Source organism: Pleurodeles waltl, chromosome 4_1 (assembly GCF_031143425.1).
Source record: "Pleurodeles waltl isolate 20211129_DDA chromosome 4_1, aPleWal1.hap1.20221129, whole genome shotgun sequence".
Classification (NCBI taxonomy): Eukaryota; Metazoa; Chordata; class Amphibia; order Caudata; family Salamandridae; genus Pleurodeles; species Pleurodeles waltl.
In genome coordinates, this window is record NC_090442.1 from 352,435,992 (window position 1) to 352,460,184 (window position 24,193).

Below are 24,193 nucleotides of genomic sequence, written 5' to 3' on the forward strand. Positions count from 1 at the left end.
TTTAATTTACAGACCCTGGGTATATGGATCTACCACTTTACAAGGGACTCAGAAGTAAATTATATATGCCATTTGTATATACACTAATGTCACAATGTTTTAGGGGAGAAGCACATGCACTTTAGCACTTGCTAGTAGTGGTAAAGTGCTCAGAGTCCTAAGGCCAACAGAAAGATACAGAAAAAATGTGAGACAAACAGGCAAAATGATAAAGGGAAACTCACCCTAAGCCTGTCAGGTCTAACAGATACCCTCTCTTACCTCCATCATTCCCTTGTCTGACTTGCATACAGCAATCCATTCATCCTGTGACATGGCACCCTCAGAGTGACTCTCAACCGTGCTCTCCTACTCCGCCTCATCAGCACACAATTCTTCCTTTTTCATATCTTGATCACATCCAGGAAGACGAGAAAGACAATTGGCCAACAGATTCTTGGCACCTGGTATGAGCTCTATCCAATAATCATACTCCTGCAGCCTGCACTGCCATTTGACAATTCTTGGTGTAGTTATTTTCCCATCCTTAGTGGTAGACAACTGTATAAGGTGTTTATGATCAACATGTACAATGAAGAGGATGCTCCACATGTAATGTTTGAAGTTCCTGATACCCCACCAGCATTCCAGAGCTTCTCTCTCTATCACAGAATGTGATGACTCAGCCCCCCTAAAGATTCTTGAAGCAAATGTGACTGCTTCATCTCTCCCTTCCCTTTGTTTCTGGAGGACGTCATTTAGACCCTCTGGCTGGCACCAGTCATAATTACACTTTGATCCCGGGTGTCAAAAGTCTGAAGGGGAATGGAATGAGCTACTTCATTCTTTACAAACATTTAACCCCTGACTGCATTCACAGCTCCACTTAAATTTGATATTTTTTTCAAAAGGTTTCTCATATTGTACATTTTTTGTACATGCCTGGGAATCAATCTTCTGTTAAAATCTGTTAATCCCATCAATCGATCCTTGTTTTTCATGGGCCATCAAATCTTTGATGGCCTTTACAAGATACGCTTTTGATACAACTCCATTGGCAGACAATTTGTATCCTAATTAATCAATGCTGGAAGTAGTGAACTTGCATTTCTCTGCACTGAGGTCACCCCAATCCCTTTCAAAATGGACAACACTACATGTAATCTCTTGTCGTGGAGCCCTTGACCACCACCAAAGACTAACACATCATCCTGGAATGCTACAAAGCCATCAGACCCTTGAAAACACTCTCCACTTCTCTTTGAAAGACAGTTGATGTGAAAGCTGGACCAAAAGGAATTCATTTAAATTGATAATGTCCCTTAGGAGTTATGAAACATGTGAAATACCTGTAATCTGGGTGCAGTTTGATTTGATGGTACGCCAAGGCCACGTCTTGAAGACTGAAAACCTTGCTCCCCTTGAGTATGAATAAAAGTTCTGTGATGATGGGAAGGGGATGATGATCAAGCCATATCTGGTCATTGAAATCATGTAAATCCAAGCATGTGAATGGATCTGTTCACCTTGCGGGCAAAAACAATCAGTGTAACCCAGTCACAACACTCTATGGGTTCTGTGATGTCCTGCCACAATAGTTTATCCAATTCCTTTCTTAATTCCGAACGCAATGCTAAGGGCACTCTCCGAACATTATTTACTACAGAACGTGCAGCGACTACCACTTTTATTTTATGTACAAAACCCTTAAACAGGTCAAAAATCCTTGAAACACTTCAAAATAAGCATTCTCCCATGCATTTTTCTCAATAGAAAGAACTTGAACATACTCGTTCCTCAGTATTACTTGAGCTAGATTATTGGGGGTCCAACAGTATTCCTAAATACTTTTGATTGTGTTATCCCAAAAAGCTAGCATCCTCCTTTGTCACATATACTACATCTCCATGACCCTATTCTTAAAATTCAGCTTTGCCACAATTTGTCAGGTGGTTTGCCAACAAGGCAAATCACAGAATCCTTCAGTTGAATTCTACTGAAGGAATTTTCCCATACTTCTTCGCTCAGACAAGGTAAAAGTAGAACCCGAGTCTGCCCTAACCCTTACTTCCACCCCATTTATGTTCAACATGCAAAAAGGCCTTTTTATTATATTCATCGACACTCCCCATACAATCGCAAGCTTCACAACCCTAGAGATAGTCTTGACAGTCATTACTTAACTCTCTTAAAATCCTTTGGGCCCCCACAAAGCTTGCTACAGATTCTCTAGCACTTTGATCTATTTTATAAAATGTATGCCTTTCCATGGTAATGTTTTTGCACGCCTTCAACCTTGCATCTAAGGACTTAATAGCAGAGGCATACTCATCAAAGTTTCCACCTTTGCACTCACCATCACCATCATCCAGAAGAACAACTTCTCTAGGAATATGTTTGTGACGGGGACAGGGCATCGATTGGTCTATACCCTTGCCCTTCCCCTGTTCTTGTGCATCACAAGATGAGCCTTTACTTCCCTTTCAGGATACCTGGGATGCTTGCCCCTTTAGGGCGCTGATGTTCACACAGGAAGAAGGCGGACACGAAATCAACTCTGGGGTTTTGGAGCTTGACTGTGGTTGGCTGTCTGAGGAGGGAGGCACAAACAAGCAGGAAGAACAACGCTCTGTGGGAGTCGAGAGGCATGCTCCCCGGATGAAGATGGACCCGACTTGGGGATCTGCCGCCAAAGCTCATCAAGTTCCGATGGAGACCCTTCTACCGCGAGTCTCCACTTACAACGAGGTCTGGAAGTCAGAAGAAGCAGTAACACAGAGGCCCGGAGCCCACCGTCACCTCGAACCACCCCATCACGCTCCAGGAGGAGTGTGGCTAACCTGGGAACGTGAACGTATGCTAGGGATGACCGGGAAATCTGAGACAGGTTGTGGTGGGCTGGGAGTGACTGGTCCATAAAGGGGTCACCTGCGTAAGACTGCCAGGGTTCTGACACCTAGGGAGGCATGCTTGGTGGTCAAACAATCAAGGATCTGGAACACGATGGTGATATAAGAAGGAGTGGTGACATTCCTCATAAGTTCGCCCCCCCATTCTAAACGCTTAGTAAAAAGAACATAAAATACTTAGCTGTAGCTCTTTTCTTTTCAATCTGTGGGCAGTTTATCCCTTGTGATCTAATTCCCCTGATCCTGAAAAAGATTAAGAAGATTACCATTTTGCTTGTTATGTGAAAGAAATGTATGAGCTAGAGCAAAATAAAAAGGAAATCCATAAAAAGGAAACATTGCCTTCAGTATATTGCTTGACTATATCAAGGTCCAACCTTTTATACGTGCCAGTGTTTTAGAAATGTCCGACCTTCAGAGCCCAAACAATGTTGCAGTTTGGCAAATTTATTTTTATATGTGAAAGACTTCTTATCCAGCTATGCCTCAAAGACCTCTTTCCACTGTTCCTGGTCTGACTCAGAAGCTGTTGGATTAGGTGAGAAAGCAGAAGGTGTATCCATGGATTGTTGTATGGCTGGGGAACAGAGAGATTGACTCTGATAGCTATAGCTGATACTGGATCACTTGTTCTCGGTGATACTGACTGATAGCATGAACCATGCACAAGTTAAAAATGCGACAAACAAGCAAGTAATTATGTCTCTCTTTCTAGTTAAGTTACTGAACATAGGATATTGTATATAATGATGAACACAAGAAAGAAGGAAACACTCATCTCTCAGATGTAAAAAGAATAGAGCCTTATAATAGACATCAACAATGTAGTATCCATAAATGGTAAAAACTGCCTCTTAGCTTGAATTGTGGTTCTAAAAATTCTGGACCCATGTAATTTACTTTGCCACAGCAGTACGATTTTAGTATCAAAAGACCGATAATGACTAGTACACTAAGCATGAGCATTTTCGCTCAATTCCAGCAGCGTTTTCACCTCGAAATCGCCATTTTCGTCCTGCACTCGTGGCTCCCATTTTATACACAGCAGCCATTTTTAAAAGTTGCCCTCACATAGGCTTATAATACAGTCAGATTTGATTCCAAGGACACGTACACCTTGATTGACTTCTCTCTGGCCTGGGCAAGCTGGAACCATTGCCTCAGGCCAAACCTGTTTGGTCAGTCCCTCTCCCAGTGGCCGAATCAGATAGCATCAAGGCACACCATGCCATAAAACCCTTATTATCGCTCACACACCCTGCCTAATCTTGCTCACACCTGCACCTGCTCTTTTCTTCTTCTTACTTTACGAGGGGGAGGTGCCCGTTTTTATTGGGGGTCCACACTTATCTGATGTAAAATACTAGGCCTTGCCGGGTAATTTATTATGGGTTGGATGACATGAAATATAAGGTTTCATCATGACACTGTTTTTTCCTTTGTAGTAAAAACATGTGAATGACCAACCAAAATGTCAAGAATGTTTGCCTGAAGCTTAAAAAACTGTATATAAGGAAACCTGACTGCATTGAAACACAGTCTCCTGAGAACATACAAATCGTGCTGTTGTACTTCTAGGACACTTGTCAATTGGTTGCAGCCAATAAATTCGATCTTTGACTTCACCTAGAAGACTCTGAGTTTCTGTAGTCTGAATCAGGAAAGTACCCGAGGTCTTTGGGTGTACCCTGGCACCGCTGGGTTACCGGATCAGTACCGGTTCTGAAAAACCCAGTACCTCAGAATGCTGGCACATTGAATAATGCTCAATATCCGATGATGAAACGTCCGTTACGAGCATTGACTGGTTCTCCGAAGCAATGATGAAACATCAGTTATATGATGATCCAAAAGGGTACTTTAGCTATTACGCGCATTCATGATGGACCAGGTGGCCATGTGTCCTGCCTCACAGTGCGTGGACTCATCACAGTAGAGCTCAAGCCTGGCCGGACCAAGATGACACTTGCGCATGCCTGGTGAAATCAGGAGTTAAAGGTCCCGTCAACTCTTACACACATGCACTGCGATAACCAGGGAGCTTTGCAGTAGCCACACTCTCACCACTTCAAAATGTGTCTCATCTGGGGCACCATACAGCAGTGGACAGACATGCTCCTCTAGCGACAGCCAACACGCAGTGTGCAGGAGGAACAAAGTTCCAGTGCACAGCACAGGGTGCACTGAAACAGAACTTCCTCACAGGTGGGTTTGTATCCTATCCTCGGCTACACTAAAAGGATGCAGTTATCCAGGTAAGTATTTATTAAGATGCAATGTACAGCAGAATGATCAAGGTAAATAATCCGCTGCTGCTCATCTCAAGCTGATTCCCTGGAAAATTCCAGCCGCTTAGAAACCCCAACATTCCTTGGCCATGGAAACCCCTAACACTCCATGGTTAAGACCCAACAGCTCTCTCCTCTAAACACGGTTAACTTGTCTAACACACAATTACTTCTTAGTCCCTGATAAAGTGATAATACATGTACTCAGCACACTCACAAAAGAACTCAAAACTGGCCTTAAATCACCCTAAACCACTTGGAGCCTAGGCTTGGGCAGTAAGGCAATTTACAGAACCAGATTGGGGATAGCCTAGAAGTTTCTCTGACTTCAAAGGGCAGCATCCAACATCTCAGATCAACTCAGTACACTCCTGAATATGCAAAAGACCACCACAAGTACTTCAGATCACTGCCCTGCTGTTTAATGCCTGCTTTGTTCTTCAGAGGACTGCCCTGCTGCTTTTAGCAAACTGGCCTGATGCTTGAGGCCTGCCTTGCTGCTTGCTCCCAGAACTACCAGAGTGACTCCAAGGGCTAGTTGACTGGCCTCCTGTATGACCTACAGGGACATAACAAAAACCCATACTTGCCTTCTGCCTGGGGTGAGTCCTGACCCTGCAAGGGGTGCCTAACCAGTCCTGGACCCTTGGAAGTGGTGCTTATGGTTCTACTACTGCTAAAACCTGAAACTTTGGACTTTCACAGAAAATTGGCCTGAATGGTGTCAGAAGTCCGGGACATATCTGCTCGCTGATCTACCAAAGGCTCATCACTGGTCGGCCTGCCTTTGCAGTAGCTCCTGCTATGTCCTTCTCAACAGCATCAAATCCTATTCAGCAGGACCTCCCAGAAGGTGTACCCAGCCTCATGGAGCCCTTGTAGGCTACAGCTTGCAGCTTCATCCTGTTGGAGATTTTGAACTTACAAAAAAGTGACAAAGTTTAAACGTAGAAATCTTCACTATGACTTTGTCCTGCTGCTTCCAGATGATGATATCTCCTTCCTGGGCACCGTTTGCAGCCTTGCCCTGCAGAACCTTACTTTCTCAAGATAAGCCGAGACCAGTCCCATCCCACCTTGGGTAGTCAAACCTTGCTACATTGTAGTTAACCTTAACTTTGCCCCCATCTATTGTGACCAGATACCTGTGCTTGGCGCTCAGATCTTCTAGGTGCTGTTTTTAACTTTAATCTTTAAAAACTCATAACTCTGTTTCTATTTATTGGATTTTTTTATTTTGATCTCATTTCATGTGTTCAGATTTACTCTATTGTACTAAATAGACTGAAATGTTTCTTGTGTTGTGTTTTCAGTTTACTACTATTTGTTTGCTGCATAAATACCTAACACAGTGCATCTAAGTTAAGGCTGACTGCTTTTGGGTAAAGCTGCCAGAAGATTAGGCACAGGTTAATGTATTGACTTTTGTGGTTAACTTTGACAAGGCCTGTGGTTGTTGCTTGGGATGGTTTCCACCGCTCTCAAACAAAAACCCAATTTCTTACACTGAGGGGTTCCAGTTATGCAAATATTGAACCATCTGGATCTATTCTTTAGATCTGTGGTTTTATGGGTCAAAGTGATGAATTGTCTATTTAGCTTGACTTTCACTCGCTCCTTTAAACAAGTTAGCTAGATGTCCATTTCCTGATAATTCTTGAAGGAAGCCCTCAGCCTTGTATCCAACACCTCCACTTTCATTGTTAAGGCTTCCATCTTTGGTTGTTTCTCAGGTTAGACTCATTATGCATTCAATTTCTTTCAGGATAGTCTTAATAAACACAAAAAGTATACCAAATTGGTTCTACACATTTAATTAAAAATCTTTTACAATACTAGTCCTGCCAGGATTTTGGAGCTATACAAAACTACATTACATTAATTATTGATTAAATGCATATGGGGAAATAAAAATAAACGACTAATCCAGTGAAGCATGCTTAACCCCTTTTGCTGCTGAGGGTTTTTCTGCTCCAGTGCTGAGCCCTTTTTTTAACCCCTTGGCAGCCAAGGACGTAACGGTTACGTCCTTGGCTGTGGTGCTGAGGTGGCAAGAACGTAACCGTTACATCATGGTACCGGCTCCTGGTTCATGGTACCGGCTCATAGGGGGCATGCTAGCTCCCACTGCAGGGATGGAAGGGGAATCGCTTCCCCTTCCACCTCCACCCCCCCTTGGCGTCTGATGATGTCAGCGCGCAGTTACGCGCTGACCTCATCAGAGGCCTGCCCCTTGGATCGGAGGAGAAATGCTTTTGCATTTCTCCTCCAATCAAGTGGAGGGGCCGAGAAAGGCATCAAAGAAAAGGAAAGGCCTCTCCTTTGATGTCTTTCTCAGCATTTGTGCTGCCCACTAGACACAAGGGAGTTTTTTTGGGGGGGGGGCATTTTGACATGAGGGGAGCGGCCCCTTAGGCAAGGGCCACTCCCAGAGGGCCAAATTATTTTTAGGTAATTTCTGCCCCACCTGGGGGCAGATCAGCCTAATATAATTAGGCCGATCTACCCCAGGGGGGCAGAAACCCCCTAGACACCAAGGATAATTTTTGTTTATTTGTATGTTTTATATGTAAGGCAAGGGTCGCTTTCCGGGTGGCAAATTTATTTTAGGCCACTTCTGCTCCCTTTGGGAGCAGATCAGCCTATTTCTATTAGGCCGATCTGCCCCCGGGGGGGCAGAAACCACTAGGCACCAGTGATTGGCGTGTGTGTATGTGTGTGTTTTGTTTGAGGGTCAGCCCCTTGAGCAAGGGTCGCTCCCCATGGGGACACATTACTGTTGGCGATTGGCCTATTTTTGGAAGGCCCATCTGCCCCCAAGGGGGGGCAGAAAGCCCACCAGAGACCAGGGAAGATTTCTTTTTCTCCAAAATAGGAGGGTCGGGGTATGGCCATACTCCTACCCCAAATAAATGGGGCCAAAGTTGTTCTGCCAATTACAATTACCCCCGATCCACACCCCGGGGGGGGAGTAGAAAGTCTACTAGATGCCAGTGAATTAAAAAAAACAAATAGTGGGGTGTGGCTACCAACCAGTATGGGCCTGGTTATGCTCCCACCCAACTGAAGGGAGTAACAGTCTTTTAGCTCCCCCCCCCCACACACTAAAACATCTTATTCCATGGCAAGCAAGAGGACATTTGATTATTTTGGGTTTTGGTTTTACATTTGGGCCATGAGAGCTTGGCTAACTCTCAAAATCGTCCCACTTGGAATTGTGAGGGCTGCAATTTTTGGACTTTGGGACGCTGCCATGTAGAACAATCCACAAGACCTAGACTCATTTGAAAACTAAACATCTGGGTGATTCCAGGGTGGTGTACTTCACATGCACCCCACACCCTTTTCTTACCCACAATGCCCTGCAAACCTCCAACTTTGCTGGAAATCACACATTTTTCCCATATTTCTGTGTTGGAACCTTCCAGAATCTGCAGGAATCCACAAAATTCCTACCACCCAGTATTGTCTTATCTATACTGATAAAAATTCTGGCACACTTGTCAGCCTAAAAATGTTTTTTTCAAACTGCCCTTTTTGGACCCACTTTGGCTCCCCCTCAATTTTGACATGTTTTTGGCTCTTCCCTGTCAAAGGCACTTGGCTCACCTACACAAGTGAGGTATCATTTTTACCGGGAGACTGAGGGGAACGTTGGGTATTAGGAAATTTGTCTAGGTGCAGTGATCCCACACAGAAATGTGGGAAACATGTGATTTTTTTTTTTTTAGCTAAATTTGAGGTTTGCTAAAGATTCTGGGTAAGAAAACATTGGGGGATCCATGCGAGTCACACCTCCCTGGACTCCCTCGGGTGTCTAGTTTTCAGAAATATCTGAGTTTGGTAGGTTTCCCTAGATGGCTGCTGAGCCCAGGACAAAAAATGCAGGTCCCCCCCCAAAAACCAGGTAGCTTTGTATTTGATAATTTTGATGTGTCCATATAGTGTTTTGGGGCATTTTCCTTCGCGGGCACTAGGCCTATCCACACAAGTGAGGTACCATTTTTATCGGGAGACCTATGGGAACGCTGGGCGGAAGGAAATTTGTGGCTCGTCTCAGATTCCAGAGCTTTCTGTCACTGAAATGTGAGGAATTATTATTTTTTGGGCCACATTTTGAGGTTTGCAAAGGATTCTGGGTAACCTAACCTGGTGAGAGCCCCACAAGCCACCCCATCTTAGATTCCCCTAGGTGCTTAGTTTTCAAAAATGTGCAGCTTTGGTAGGTTTCCATAGGTGCCGGCTGAGCTAGAGACCAAAATCCACAGCTAGTCACTTTGCAAAAAACAGGTCTGTTTTTTTTAGGAAAATGTGATGTGTTCAAGTTGTGTTTTGGGGCAATATCTGGCGCGGGCGCTAGGCCTACTCACACAAGTGAGGTACCAGTTTTATCGGGAGACTTGGTGGAATGCTGGATGGAAGGAAATCTGTGGCTCCTCTCAGATTCAAGAACTTTCTGTCACCGAAATGTGAGGAAAAAGTGGGTTTTTTTGGCCAAATTTTGAGGTTTGGAAAAGATTCTGGGTAACAGAGCCTGGTGAGAGCCCCAAAAGTCACCCCATCTTCGATTCCCCTAGGTGTCTAGTTTTCAAAAATGCACAGGTTTGGTGGGTGTCCCTAGGTGCCGGCTCAGCTAGAGGCCAAAATCTACAGGAATGCACTTTGCAAAAAACACGTCAGATTTCAATGTAAAAATTTGATGTGTCCATGTTGCGTTTCCTGACGCAAGCATTAGGCCTACCCACACAAGTGGGGTACCATTTTTATCGGGAGACTTGGGGGAACACAGAATAGCAAAACAAGTGTTATTGCCTCTTGTCCTTCTCTACATTTTTCCTTCCAAATGTAAGACAGTGTGTAAAAAAGACGTCTACTTGAGAAATGCCCTGTAATTCACATGCTAGTATGGGCACCAGAGATCTGCAAATAACTACTGCTTCTCAACACCTTATCTTGTGCCCATTTTGGAAATACAAAGTTTTTCTTGATACCTATTTTTCACTCCTTATATTTCAGCCAATGAATTGCTGTATACCCGGTATAGAATGAAAACCCATTGCAAAGTCTAGCTCATTTATTGGCTCTGGGTACCTCGGGTTCTTGATGAACCTACAATCCCTATAGACCCTCGCAACCAGAAGAGTCCAGCAGATGTAACGGTATATTGCTTTTAAAAATCTCACCGCAGGAAAAAGTTAGAGTACAACATGGAGAAAAATGGCTGTTTTTTTTCACATCAATTTCAATATTTCTTTTTATTTCAGATGTTATTTTCTGTAGAAAAATCTTGTAGGATCTACACAAAGGACCCCTTGCTGAATTAGGAATTTTGTCTACTTTTCAGAAATGTTTAGGTTTTTGGTATCTAGCATTGGTTTCTTACGCATTTCTGTCACTAACTGGAAGGAGGCCGAAAGCACCAAAAATTGTAAAAATGGGGCATGTCCCAGTAAAATGCAAAAATTGTGTTGAAAAATGTGTTTTTCTGATTCAAGCCTGCCTGTTCCTGGAAGCGGGGAAGATGCTGATTTTAGCACTGCAAACCCTTTGTTGTTTTTTTTATAAAGGACATTTTTGCTGTATTTTGGCTAATTTCTTGGTCTCCTTCGTGGGAACCCACAAAGTCTGGGTACCTCTAGAATTACTAGGATGTTGGAAAAAAAGGATGTAAATTTGGCGTGGGTAGCTTATGTGGAAAAAAGGTTATGAGGGCCTAAGCGTGAACTGCCCCAAACAGACAAAAAAAGGCCTGCCACCTGAGGGGGAAAAGGGCTGGCAGCGAAGTGGTTAATGCCTGAAAAATACCTCAGGAGCACATACTCTGTAAATTAAACATCATGCAGCAGAAAATCAGTCGTTCTCCAGAGATGCTCATCCACTTTGGACTCAAGTCACCAGCACCTGAGACACTTTGATAATTAAAAAATATTTAAAAAATTAGCAGGTATTTTTTTCTCCCACTCTTCTGCTGCTACCTTCCTTTTCTCCTTTATCACTTCAAGATTCTGCTGCTCCTCTACTTTTTCATTCTGGGTGCCCTATCATCACTTTTGTTCATCTCGTCCTCTCGGTCCTCTCCACTCTCCCCCGCACTCCTTTGTATTCCGGTGCTCTTTACCGACTTCACTTGCTCATTTTTCCTACAGCCTTCTTTGCTGGCCTTTAACTCATATCGATCACAACCTACTCTTTCTATCATAATACACTCTTCCGATGTTACATAGATCGCTTTGATTTCTTCGAGTCTCTGTAAAGAGATAATCCATCTCTTCAGTTTTTCTCTTTCCTGCATCCTGACATCCTCCAGGTTTGGTCAGACGCTATGAAAATGCAAAATAAATCATTGAAAGCTTTTAAAATGCTATAAAATTGACACATTTTAAAAAAGAGTACACATTATTTTAATATTGTTGGTTTTCATCAGTAATGCTCCTCTTGTTTTTTCAAATGGAACAAAATGGAAATATTTATCTCATTTCGCACAGTGCACGCAACGGCAAAACACCACATTTAATGAAACTCATTTTTGCATTTTACATTTGTGGCCACAAATCCTAATGACCCGGTGCTGTGGGATAGTTTATTTAAAAAAAAGTTATTTTTAAGATTATTTGCATTCAGAAGAATTTTATGTGCAGCTGCATACTTTGTACATGTTGCCAAAAAACTATTACCAAACAAATATTTGATATAATAATCATATCTTTATGCATGTTTCTTATGTAGAAACAAGCAAACGTTCTCGTGTCAAGTAATCATCGGTTCACTTCATGTCAGCAGTTATCCTATTTGACTGACTAAAAGAAAAACATAATTTTCTATAATTAGTAAAATATTTTTTTTTAAAAAGCGAATCAAGCTGTATTTTGTTTTACAGGAAGTGCTAAGGAAAGAAATCAACAGACTTGAAAGCTTGTTTTGGGAAATCAAGGTTTGCCGACTTCCTTTGGATCCTGCGCTTGCTGTGAGAGGCATTAATTCAAATGTAAGGGGCATTTCTTAAATAAAATGTTTCAGCGATTGTGGTTGCATCCATGTTATTGAATCTATACATAGAGGCATGCTTACTCATCCTGATATTTTTAGTGTCATTTTGAATGTCCTCTCTAGGTCCGTGGGCCTTGTCTGATTCAAAGACCATTAGACAATCATTCTGATCTAATGTTCTTGAGTGATTCTCCCTTAAAATGGGGTGAAGCAGTATCTTATCCAGTCCTTATTCATGGGTTTCTGTATAAAGAGAAAGTTGCTGTGTGTTGCACATTTTCCCAAAGTCTTTGGGAGCTGGCAACAGAAAACGAACAAATGATCTGACAAGAAATTATCTATTAATAGCTTCAGTAACAATCTGTTCTCGCCCTCAATGTTCTCTTCCTTCCTTGAGAGTTAGAGTAGCTTTTCTAAAATTGTTCCTTACTGTAGTTGTTGATCTAGTTGATGGTCTGGCAGCAAAATATCTAGTTGTTTAACTCGCATACACAACGTCATTTTGTTTTTGATCGAACAGTGTTTGTGGGGAGGTACTCCCAAAATTTCGGTGGAAGGGCACACAGTTTAAGTATTGGGTGATTCCGTCAGCTAAAAAAGCACCTGCCCTGCAAACCTCACCAATGCTTCTTTATCCAAGATTTCCTCACCATAGATTTTCCATCACGGATGCATTTTGAACCCTCACATTGTCAATATTGTTTAGCTGATGTGGATGCAAGTATTAATAGCGATCCTCCCCTGAATGCTCTGACATCATTTCCTGCGTTATGATAAGTTAATGAGGGCCTCATTCAAACATGTTTATAGAGTAGACGTGATTTACTGGATTCTGCTCAAAATAGAGATAGTTATTTTTTCTGAAACCAAATGCCTGTTATTCCCTGGTGTAAAAAAAAAATCTATTGGGGCCTGAGATGTTACCTTATTAGAAGATTATAAAACAATAAATATTTTATCCAATATTTTACACTGAAATTGGAAAATTAACTCCGTCAGAAGCACAAGCGTGTATCTATAGGTTTAAATTCCTTTAACAAAAATATGCAGGATTGCCTGTCGGTCCAAAGAAGATGGCTTATTCAACTCAGTTAGTATTTTTGACATATTGCGTCCCAGTTTGAGGGTCTTGTAAGAAATGTTATTTTGACAGATTGTGTGTTCTATTGGGAGAAGTTCTGGTGGGTCCACAGTTCTATTCACATCAAAGCATTACGCCTTTTGGTTGGCTTAAAACCCATGTATACAATTGCTGTGCAAACAATCTTATTCAGATCATAATGAGATCACTACAGTAACCAATGAGAGAATCTTGAATATGGACCATGCTAATTTGACCGGGGAAGATAATTATTATTCCTAACATTTGGCTCTCCTAAACTGTTTTTTAAATTCCCATTTCTGCAGTTCAGTAATACATATACAAATGTTAAAACATGTTATTTTTTTGTTGACTGAAAAAAACATTTCATTTTATGACAAAAACTACTCCGGAGAGCACCATAGGGTTTTTGCTGTGCTGCAGCTTAAGAGCATTGTAGTGCCACATCAGAAGGATTAGGGCCTTTACCACTAAAGTATACATTGCGGCACAGTAGACTGCGTGATTCTTATATAAAAATGTAGTATATGACACATTGGGAAAAGCATGCCCTCAATATGAACAATCACAAAAGGCTCTTTTCACTGTGTACATAAAGCTGCACGTTTTAGAAATAGGTCTAGTTATAAATACAATAACTTCTTCATAGCCAAGGATGGGAAAAGGCTACAGAGGCCATTGATGACTTTAGTGGAAAAGTAGCTTTGTAAAAGTTTAGTTTGTGCTAAGAGTAAACTGATGTAGAACTGGCTTGCTTCTCAACCTTGCAGTGGAAGCTGAGCACACATTATTGACTAATTAACTTCTTAATGGCTTACCTCCTAGAAGACAATAGGTTGGCCTCTGATAACCAGAAGCATGAGTGGTGGTAACAGTGGCACTTAGCAATACCAAGACTTGGTTGGAGACAATGGTTTTCAAAGTGCTACCTTTGAAGTGTAAATAGGAAATGGAAATATTAGTAACTAAAACCATTAATTCCTTGAGCCACCCTAGACTTTCAGTCTGCTTCCCTAGCAGGAGGAAAAAATAAGTTATAGCATTGATGGAGAAGAAGACACCTCATTTCCATATGAAAGTGGCTGGAGGGAGGGCCAAACTCCTGCAGGTAGAAGAAAGTAAAATCTATCTGAAAGACCTAGGGGAAATATGTGGTAAATGGCACAGAAATAATAATAGCATGCTTTTCCACAAAACATTTAAATCTTAACATTTCTCCATACTGAGACCAAGACCCCAGGTAATAGTAATTCCATGAAGGGAAATAGTGGGAAGTGATCCTGAGCACTTTTGAGGCCAATGTGAAAAACAAAACATATTACACACTTTACCCATAATAAATTGTGTAGTCTCCTTTAGTACCTGAAACACAACATAGGACTTGGCCCCTCCAGCCGCAGACCCACCTATCTACACATGCCAGTCTGAGAAGGACAACAAACTTCGTCACTCACCCTTCTCATGTTAGTACTTATCATGTGCTCCCTGCCCAGAACCCTGAACAATAGTCATCCACAGCAGCTGACATTATTTTAAACAGTGGAACCAGGTGTCCAAAGCGTAAAACCATTTTATAGAAATCATTACTTCCAGGTCCCGCTAGTCCTTGTCCCATTTCTCACAAAGTGAAGATTGTCTGTCTCTTTGACAGAAAAAAGAGCACGAGGAATGCTCTATCCCCCTCCCCACCCCTCTCCCAGGTAGTACTTAAGAGTACTTATCCAGCATTCCTCCTGTTCTTTTTTCTGCCTTGCAATGGAATTACATGAGGATTGAGGGAGCCATTCCTGCTGGGCTGGGGCGGTTGCCGGTCATGGATTCCTCGGTGTTTCTAGGATCATCCCTCAGTCTGCTGGGCTTGCTGAGGCTCCGCGATGTGCAACTCAGCCTGTGGGGCTCACTGGGGTTGACGGAATGTCCCCGAGCCTGCCGTGCCTGCTGGGGGTCGCGTTTGACAGTCCGGGAGCGGCTGTTCAGTGTACTGCATTTTTTTAGCTGGGCTAGTATTTTGGTGTGTTTTAGAGCACTCAGCCCTATGGTGTAAAGGGGCAGGCCGTTGTCTCCAAAAGGAAGCAGGAAGTCTGTTGCTCGCCTGTCTTCCTGTGGCTGCATTTTGTCAATAGGCATGGGTGCCGGGTATGTTGCCTGACCTTCGCAGAGGCCGGTTGCTGAGTGCCTTGGCAGGCTATTTAGAAGCAATGACCTTGGAGGTGATTACTGCTCAGTGGCAGCTTTGTCTTTTTTGCAATTTCCTACACTTATCCCTGGGACTTTGATCTGTGTGGGCCTCTGGCTGACTGGCATGGGGAAACACTCCCATAAACAGAGGCACTTGGATTTGTCCTCTTCTTCATTGACCTCTTCATCCCCTCCTCGCTCATGCGGAGACTTTGTTAGAGATGGGGGCTGATGGGAAGAAACGGGTTCCTCAGATGGCTGTGTCCCCTTCCTCTAGTTTTGACGAGGAAGGTCCCACCCCGGAAGAGTTAACTGGGAAGTACATTTCAAGGGGTCAAGTGTCGGGACTGGTTCGCCAGGTGAAATGTAATGTGGGCTTTCAAGTTGAGGATGTTCCAAAGACTTCTTCATTTGCAATTTTGTACAAGTTTCAAAGTTCTACTCCGGTGGATGTCCTAGTTCAGTGGTTCCCAACCTGTGGTCCAGGGACCCCTGTGGGTCCGCGAAGCCTTCTCAGGGGGTCCGCGACTGCTTAGAAAATTAAAACATATTAACAAATATTGACAAATTAGGTCCCCAGCTTCCAGTAATGACTCATGCGGGGGTCCCCGGATTCCAATGATGATTCAGTGGGGGTCCCTGGGTTCCACTAATGTTAAAGTGGGGGTCCACAGAAATCAAAAGGTTGGGAACCACTGTCCTGGTTCATTCCTGTATTAGGGATGTGATGCATAGGGAATGCAGGGATCCCGATAAAATTGTATTGCCCTGGTTTATGGCTAAACTCTATCCATTACATAATATGCATGAAGACTTGCTGGACTCCATTCCAGTGGATTACTTTGTTGCCAGGCTGGTGTGGCACACTTCCTTGGTGAAGGATGTAGTTCTTAAAGAGCTAGTGGACAAAAAGATGGATGGCTCCCCCGGGAAGGTGTATTCAGGGGCTCACCTGGCCCTCAAAGCTGGGATCTGTGGGTCCTATGTGGCTCAATCCCTTACCTCAGATCTAAGGACTTTGTAAAAGGTGTTGGATGAATCCTCTGATTGTTCTGGGGTTCTGCAGTTGATTGAGAGATAAGTGGCATTTCTTCTGGATTTTCCTTTGATATAGTTAGGGTCGCCAGCCCTGGCAGAAGGGGCCTTCTTGGCGCCCTGTCGTAATCTTGTATTGTGAGACTGGAGGACAGATACTGCTCAGAAACATTCAGTGTTAAAGTTGCCTTTTCAGGGTTCTATCTTGTTTGGGCATGCATTGAAGACTCACTTGCATAAACTTATGAAGGAAAATGCATTCTTCGTTTTTGGAGTCAGGCCATGGGGACAGGTTTTTCCCTAAATGCAAGTCTCCTCTGCATCAGCCTCTTAGAACACAGTTTTTGAGATCTCAGGGGAGGTTTCCAGCTTGAAAGGGTTGGGAACAGAAAGCAAAGTCTCCACCAACCATGCTGCATTCCTGACTATATGATGGTCATGCAGGATGTGGTGGTAGGGGGACATCTGCAGAGGTTTGTTCAGGCCTGGCTGGGATCTACTTCAGATGCTTGGGTGATGGACATTGTTCAGTCAGGCTACAAGAGAATTTGGGGAAATTCCTCCTTCCTCTGGTGGTTGTCCAACCCCGTGGCTCTTGCTTCCAGAGAAGCAGGAGGCCCTCCATCTCAACATTCTTTCCATGTTGCAGAAGCAAGCAGGGTGAGTGGTACCCCTTCTGGAACAAGGTCTTGAGTTCTACTTTATCAGGATGTGAAGGCCCTGAACAAGTTTGTTTGTCATGTGCCCTTCAAGATGGAGACGTTGCATAAAAAAATTCCTCTGGTGGGACACGGGCATTTCATGTGAACTCTGGATCTCCAGGATGCCTAATATCATATGCCAGTTCAGCCATCATCACAGCAGTTTCTGAGATACTGTCTCCGGGGCATCCATTACTAGTTTACAGTACTACCTTTAAGTCTCCGTTCTGCGCCACGAGTATTCACCAAGGTGGTAGCTCTGCTTGTTGCCTGTCTTCATCTCCAGGGTTGTCATATTTAGTCTGACCTAGATGACTGGCTTCTGCATGCTTCCTCCTGGGATGACCTTCTGGTGGATTTACGGAAAGTGTGTTCTGCCCTTCAGTCCCATTAGGTCTTGATAAATTGGGAGTCAGTTGCTTCCTTCCCAAGGCTTGATTTTTATAGGGGCCTGTTTCCATACAGACACCAACAGGGTGTTACTGCCCCTCCTCAGGTCGGAGACTTTGCTGCCCCTGGCCCAGGAAGTGTTGCTCAACACTGTGGTCCCGGTTTGCATCTGACTTCATCATTTGGGCTTCATGGAAGCAGCAGTATTCACAGTGCTGTGGGCTCTGTTTCACCTGCGGCCACAATTGACTCCTCTTTTGGTTTTCTGGGATCCTCGGTCAGAGGAATTCGACCTTCCAGTTTCAGTGTCTCCAGCCATTCTGAAAGACCTGCATTGATGGACGATTCTGGACAAGCTCCTAAAGGGGATGCCTTTGCAGCCCGCCACTCCGTTAATTCTTACTACCGATGCCAGTTCCCTGGGGTGGGGGCTACTCTTGGGGGACCTTTCTTTTCAAGCCCGATGGTTGTGTCAGGAGAGGCGCAGGTCTACAATTGAAGGGAATTGATTGCCATATGTTGGGCTGTCCAGAGGTTCCATCATCTTCAAGAAGGTCATCATCTGGTGGTAAGGTCGGACAATCAGGTGGCAGTAGTATAGATCAACAACCAAGGAGGATTAATTCCCGTTCCTTCAATGCTGTGGCTCTGCAGTTGTTTCAGTGGGGTGAGTTGCATCTTCTCTGAAAGCAGTTTATTGCAGGAGTTGTCTTTGATGGAGGATGTGTTTTGACAGGTTTGCAGGAGGTTTGGGGTTCCCTTCTGGATCTCTTTACTTCCCGTCTCAATGCCCAGGTTCCCATGTTTTGTGCCCTTTTTTCTCAGGTAGGGGGATTAGGGCGGATGCTTTACCGATTCCCTGGCCCAATTGCTTGTTGTATACAATTCCTCCACTGGCTTTGATTACCCAGTATCTCTCACGGCTGAAGGGAGAGGCCCGGGTGGGGATTGTGGTGGTTCATTTTTGGCCTCAGAGGTTGTGGTTTCCCACTCTCAGGGGGATGGAGATCAGGGTCACTGGCTGATCCCATCTTCCCCATGTCCTTCTCTGGGTCTCAGGCGTCTCCGCCTGTCGGTGTGGAAATTGAAAGGAGGGGGTTGCAATGGAAGGGAATGTAAAGTCCCCACACACATGTGGCATGGAGCCAGCTACACAAAAATATATATTAAACAAAGAGATAATAGAATAGAAATAGTTATGCAACCTTGTTGCCAGATGGGGTAAATTAATTTACAGTGAGCAGCAGTATATTTGTGATGTCTAGTTTATAAAGTTCACCTATTGAAAAATGGTTGGTTAGATCTATGGTGAAGCCAATACTTTAGTTATCAATTAAGATCAGTCAAGGCCTTGTGCAGGAACCTATGCACTGCACTGTGAAAGGCCAATGTGGAGTCCACATGTAAAGTCCCCACACACATGTGGCATGGAGCCAGCTACACAAAAATATATATTAAACAAAGAGATAATAGAATAGAAATAGTTATGCAACCTTGTTGCCAGATGGGGTAAATTAATTTACAGTGAGCAGCAGTATATTTGTGATGTCTAGTTTATAAAGTTCACCTATTGAAAAATGGTTGGTTAGATCTATGGTGAAGCCAATACTTTAGTTATCAATTAAGATCAGTCAAGGCCTTATGCAGGAACCTATGGCATTTGGGTGTATTTCCAGTTTTTTAAAGGTTTCAGTGACCACACTTTAAAAAAAAACTAAATCTGCAGGCAAATGCACTCTAAAATATCACTGTAAATGCAATAGGTGGAAACTCAATCAGCTACTTCTGTCTCAACCAAACAATATTATTAAATGCACTAAAACTGTGTATGTTTCTTTCTCCAATATATGCTGGAGGAAACTGGGACACCCCTATGAAAACCCACAGATTTTTTTTTGCTTTTGAACTCTGCTGTGGTGCACCCCAGTGGATTCTTACTCACACTAATGTCCTATTACTCACTGGTAATCTTCATTACTCCTAGCTCTCTTGTCCTCATCCCATTCCTCACAAAGTAGAGATTGTCTATCTCCACAACAGAAAGAAAGAACACGAGGAATGCTGGATCCCCTTCCCCTCACCCCTCCCAGATAGTACTTACGTGTACTTACCCAGCCATCCCTCCTGTACTACCAAGCAGTGACAGAAGGCAGCAGTCTGGGAGGAAGTGTGGGGTGTGAGGAATGGGACAAGGACAACACAACCAGGAGTAATTAAGATTACCAGTAAGTAATAGGACATTACCTCCAGGTCTCACTAGTCCTCGTCCCATTCCTCACAAAGTGGAGCATACCCATGGTCACCAAGCCTGGACCTTCAGAACCCCCGAAACACTTCATAACCAAACCACGGGAAAGATAACAGGCTTACACCATACATGCAGTAACCTATAAGTGATTTATTCAGTATAGAAAAAAAAAAAGAAAAAAAAAACCAAGATCAAACTGCCCTTAGAACCCCCCCCAGCCAAAATTGAAAGTATCTCGGACCGACGCCTGCCGGAACAACGAGTGCCTGAACAACGAGGTCGGAACAACGACCTCGTTGTTACAAGTAATGCCTTTACCACGAAAGCCTTAACAACGATTTTTCGTTGTGAAGGCATTCCTGGTAAAGGCATTAGTGATAGGCATCCATTGTTCCTGCATGCGTCCCCCTGACCCCCCACCCCCTGGCCCAAAAACCCTGACCCCCCACCCCGCCCCCAAAACAGAAAATACCCCGACCCCTCCACCCCCGCCCTAAACCTAAAACCCCGACCCCCCCACCCCCAAACCAGAAAATACCCCGACCCCCCCACCCCTGGCCCTAAACCTTAAACCTCGACCCCCCGCCCCCAAACCAGAAAATACCCAGACCCCCCACCCTCGACTGTTAACCATAAACCCCGACCCCCGTCCCCATCCCCAAACCAGAAAATACCCCGACCCCCCACCCCCAGCCCTAAACCTTAAACCCCGACCCCCCACCCCCGTCCCCCGGCCCCAAACCAAAAAATACCCCAACCCCCCGCCCTAAACCTAAAACCCCGACCCCCCCACCCCGCCCCCAAAACAGAAAATACCCGACCTCCCACCCCCAGCCCTAAACCTTAAACCCCAACCCCCCCTCCCCCAAACCAGAAAATACACCAACCCCCGACCCTAAACCTAAAACCCCGACCCCCCAACCTGCCCCCAAACCAGAAAATACCCCGACCCCCCCACCCCCGGCCCTAAACCTAAAACCCCGACCTCCCACCCCACCCCCCAAACCAGAAAATACCCCAACCCCCGGGCCGAAACCTTAAACCCCGACCCCCCACCCACGCCCCACTTACCAGAAAATACCCCAACCCCCCACCCGGCCCCCAAAACAGAAAATACCCCGACCCCTCCACCCCCGCCCTAAACCTAAAACCCCGACCCCCCCCACCCCCAAACCAGAAAATACCCCGACCCCCCCACCCCTGGCCCTAAACCTTAAACCTCAACCCCCCGCCCCCAAACCAGAAAATACCCAGACCCCCCACCCTCGACTGTTAACCATAAACCCCGACCCCCGTCCCCGTCCCCATCCCCAAACCAGAAAATACCCGACCCCCCACCCCCAGCCCTAAACCTTAAACCCCGACCCCCCACCCCCGTCCCCCGGCCCCAAACCAAAAAATACCCCAACCCCCCGCCCTAAACCTAAAACCCCGACCCCCCCCACCCCGCCCCCCAAAACAGAAAATACCCGACCTCCCACCCCCAGCCCTAAACCTTAAACCCCAACCCCCCCACCCCCTCCCCCAAACCAGAAAATACACCAACCCCGACCCTAAACCTAAAACCCCGACCCCCCAACCTGCCCCCAAACCAGAAAATACCCCGACCCCCCACCCCCGGCCCTAAACCTAAAACACCGACCTCCCACCCCACCCCCCAAACCAGAAAATACCCCAACCCCCGGGCCGAAACCTTAAACCCCGACCCCCCACCCACGCCCCACTTACCAGAAAATACCCCAACCCCCCACCCGGCCCTAATCCTTAAACCCCGACCCCCCACCCCGACCCACTTACCAGAAAATACCCCGACCCCCCCACCCCCGGCCCTAAACCTTAAACCCCGACCCCCCACCCTTGCCCCACTTACAAGAAAATACCCCCACCCCCATGCCAAAACCTAAAACACCCCTGTCCCCAAACCAGAAAATACCCCGACTTCCCACTCCCGGCCCTAAACCTTAAACCCCGACCCCCCACCCCGCCCCACTTACCAGAAAATACCCTGACCCACCACCCCCGGCCCTAAACCTAAAACCCAGACCCTCCACCCCCAAAATCAGAAAATACCCTGACCACCCCGGCCCTAAACCTTAAACCCGGACCCCCCATCCCATTTACCAGAAAATACCCCGACCCCCCACCCCCGGCCCTAAACCTTAAACCCTGACCCCGCACCCCCGCCCCACTTACCAGAAAATACCCAGACCCCCCACCCCGCCCCAAAATCTGAAACCCCGCCCCACTTACCTGAATCGCATCGTCCGCGTCATCCTCCTCAGCCGACTCCCTTGTTTGTGCCTTAACCACGCATGTGTGTTGTTCAGCACATGCGTGGTTAAGGCACAAAACAATAAAGTTGTGGTTAAGGAAAGCGTTGTTCCGCTTTCGTTTACCAGGACTTTGTTGTTTAGGAGTCGGCATTGAGGGCGTTTCCCACCAAAATTAGGTTCATCACTCGACATTTTGCAAACAATAATTTTTTACATGAATTCACAGAAGCCCAGATATCTGCCCTGCACATTTCATGAAAAGACACCCCCAAAGCTTAGCCCAGGAGGCCCCACACCCCTGGTGGACCTACACTGAACACCTGCAGGAGGAGGCACCCCTGACACTGAATACACTGGCTCTACAGTCTACTTGATCCATCTGCTGAGAGAAACCCCCAAGGCCCTTTCCCCCTTAGCAGACGCCCCAAAGGAGACAAAGAGAGAATCCGACTTACAGAAAGATCTGGTATGGACCAGATTCAACTACAAAGCTCATCTGACGTCCAATAAAGACCAATTCAGGTCGGAAGTCTCTCCCTCACCCAACACCAAGGCTAGAAGAAGGAGTTCCTGAGAGCAATGGAACTGGGAAGAAACCTTAGGCACAAACAAAAAGTCGAGTCATAAAACAACCCCATCCTCAGTAAAAGACAGAAAAGGTTCCCTGGCCATAAGGGCACTCAACTACCCGAGACGCCTTGCTGAGGTTGGAGCCATCAAGAACACTGCCTTGAAGGTGACAAATTTAATATCAGAAGAATCCAATGACTCAAAAGGAGACATAACCAAAGACCTCAGGATCAATGGTAAACCCCAAAAAGGAAAGACAGGCCTCTGGACCGGACAAGGAAAAATTACTCAGCAACCAAACCACCAAATCATCCACATCTTGGAGATTTCCCCAAGAAGCATGGAAGTCCTTGATAGCAGACCATTGGATGCGCAAAGTGGACAACGCCAGACCCTTCTTAAACCCCTCCCACAAAAACTGAAGAACCGTGGGAAGAGAACACTGCAGTGGTTCACACCATTTCCTGAAATTATTCCAATGGTGATAATAAGACTGAAGCATGGTCGGCTTTCTTGACAGTCCCTTCCATTGCAACCCCCTCCTTTCAATTTCCACACCGACAGGCGGAGACGCCTGAGACCCAGAGAAGGACATGGGGAAGATGGGATCAGCCAGTGACCCTGATCTCCATCCCCCTGAGAGTGGGAAACCACAACCTCTGAGGCCAAAAATGAACCACCACAATCCCCACCCGGGCCTCTCCCTTCAGCCGTGAGAGATACTGGGTAATCAAAGCCAGTGGAGGAATTGTATACAACAAGCAATTGGGCCAGGGAATCGGTAAAGCATCCGCCCTAATCCCCCTACCTGAGAAAAAAGGGCACAAAACATGGGAACCTGGGCATTGAGACGGGAAGTAAAGAGATCCAGAAGGGAACCCCAAACCTCCTGCAAACCTGTCAAAACACATCCTCCATCAAAGACAACTCCTGCAATAAACTGCTTTCAGAGAAGATGCAACTCACCCCACTGAAACAACTGCCGAGCCACAGCATTGAAGGAACGGGAATTAATCCTCCTTGGTTGTTGATCTATACTACTGCCACCTGATTGTCCGACCTTACCACCAGATGATGACCTTCTTGAAGATGATGGAACCTCTGGACAGCCCAACATATGGCAATCAATTCCCTTCAATTGTAGACCTGCGCCTCTCCTGACACAACCATCGGGCTTGAAAAGAAAGGTCCCCCAAGAGTAGCCCCCACCCCAGGGAACTGGCATCGGTAGTAAGAATTAACGGAGTGGCGGGCTGCAAAGGCATCCCCTTTAGGAGCTTGTCCAGAATCGTCCATCAATGCAGGTCTTTCAGAATGGCTGGAGACACTGAAACTGGAAGGTCGGGGTATTTTCTGGTAAGTGGGTCGGGGTGGGGGGTCGGGGTTTAAGGATTAGGGCCGGGTGGGGGGTTGGGGTATTTTCTGGTAAGTGGGGCGTGGGTGGGGGGTCGGGGTTTAAGGTTTCGGCCCGGGGGTTGGGGTATTTTCTGGTTTGGGGGGTGGGGTGGGAGGTCGGGGTTTTAGGTTTAGGGC

General features: G+C 45.5%; 1 protein-coding gene across 2 annotated transcripts in view; it reads left to right on the forward strand.

Annotated features, from left to right (window-relative positions):
• The window catches only part of PIK3C2G (phosphatidylinositol-4-phosphate 3-kinase catalytic subunit type 2 gamma), a 2,001,768-nt gene that overhangs the window by 1,325,450 nt on the left and 652,125 nt on the right, over positions 1-24,193 (forward strand). For both annotated transcript variants that reach the window (XM_069228485.1, XM_069228486.1), the window contains exon 20: positions 12,054-12,161. In XM_069228485.1, the coding sequence (XP_069084586.1) occupies positions 12,054-12,161 (108 nt within the window). The remainder of the gene's footprint in view (positions 1-12,053; positions 12,162-24,193) is intronic.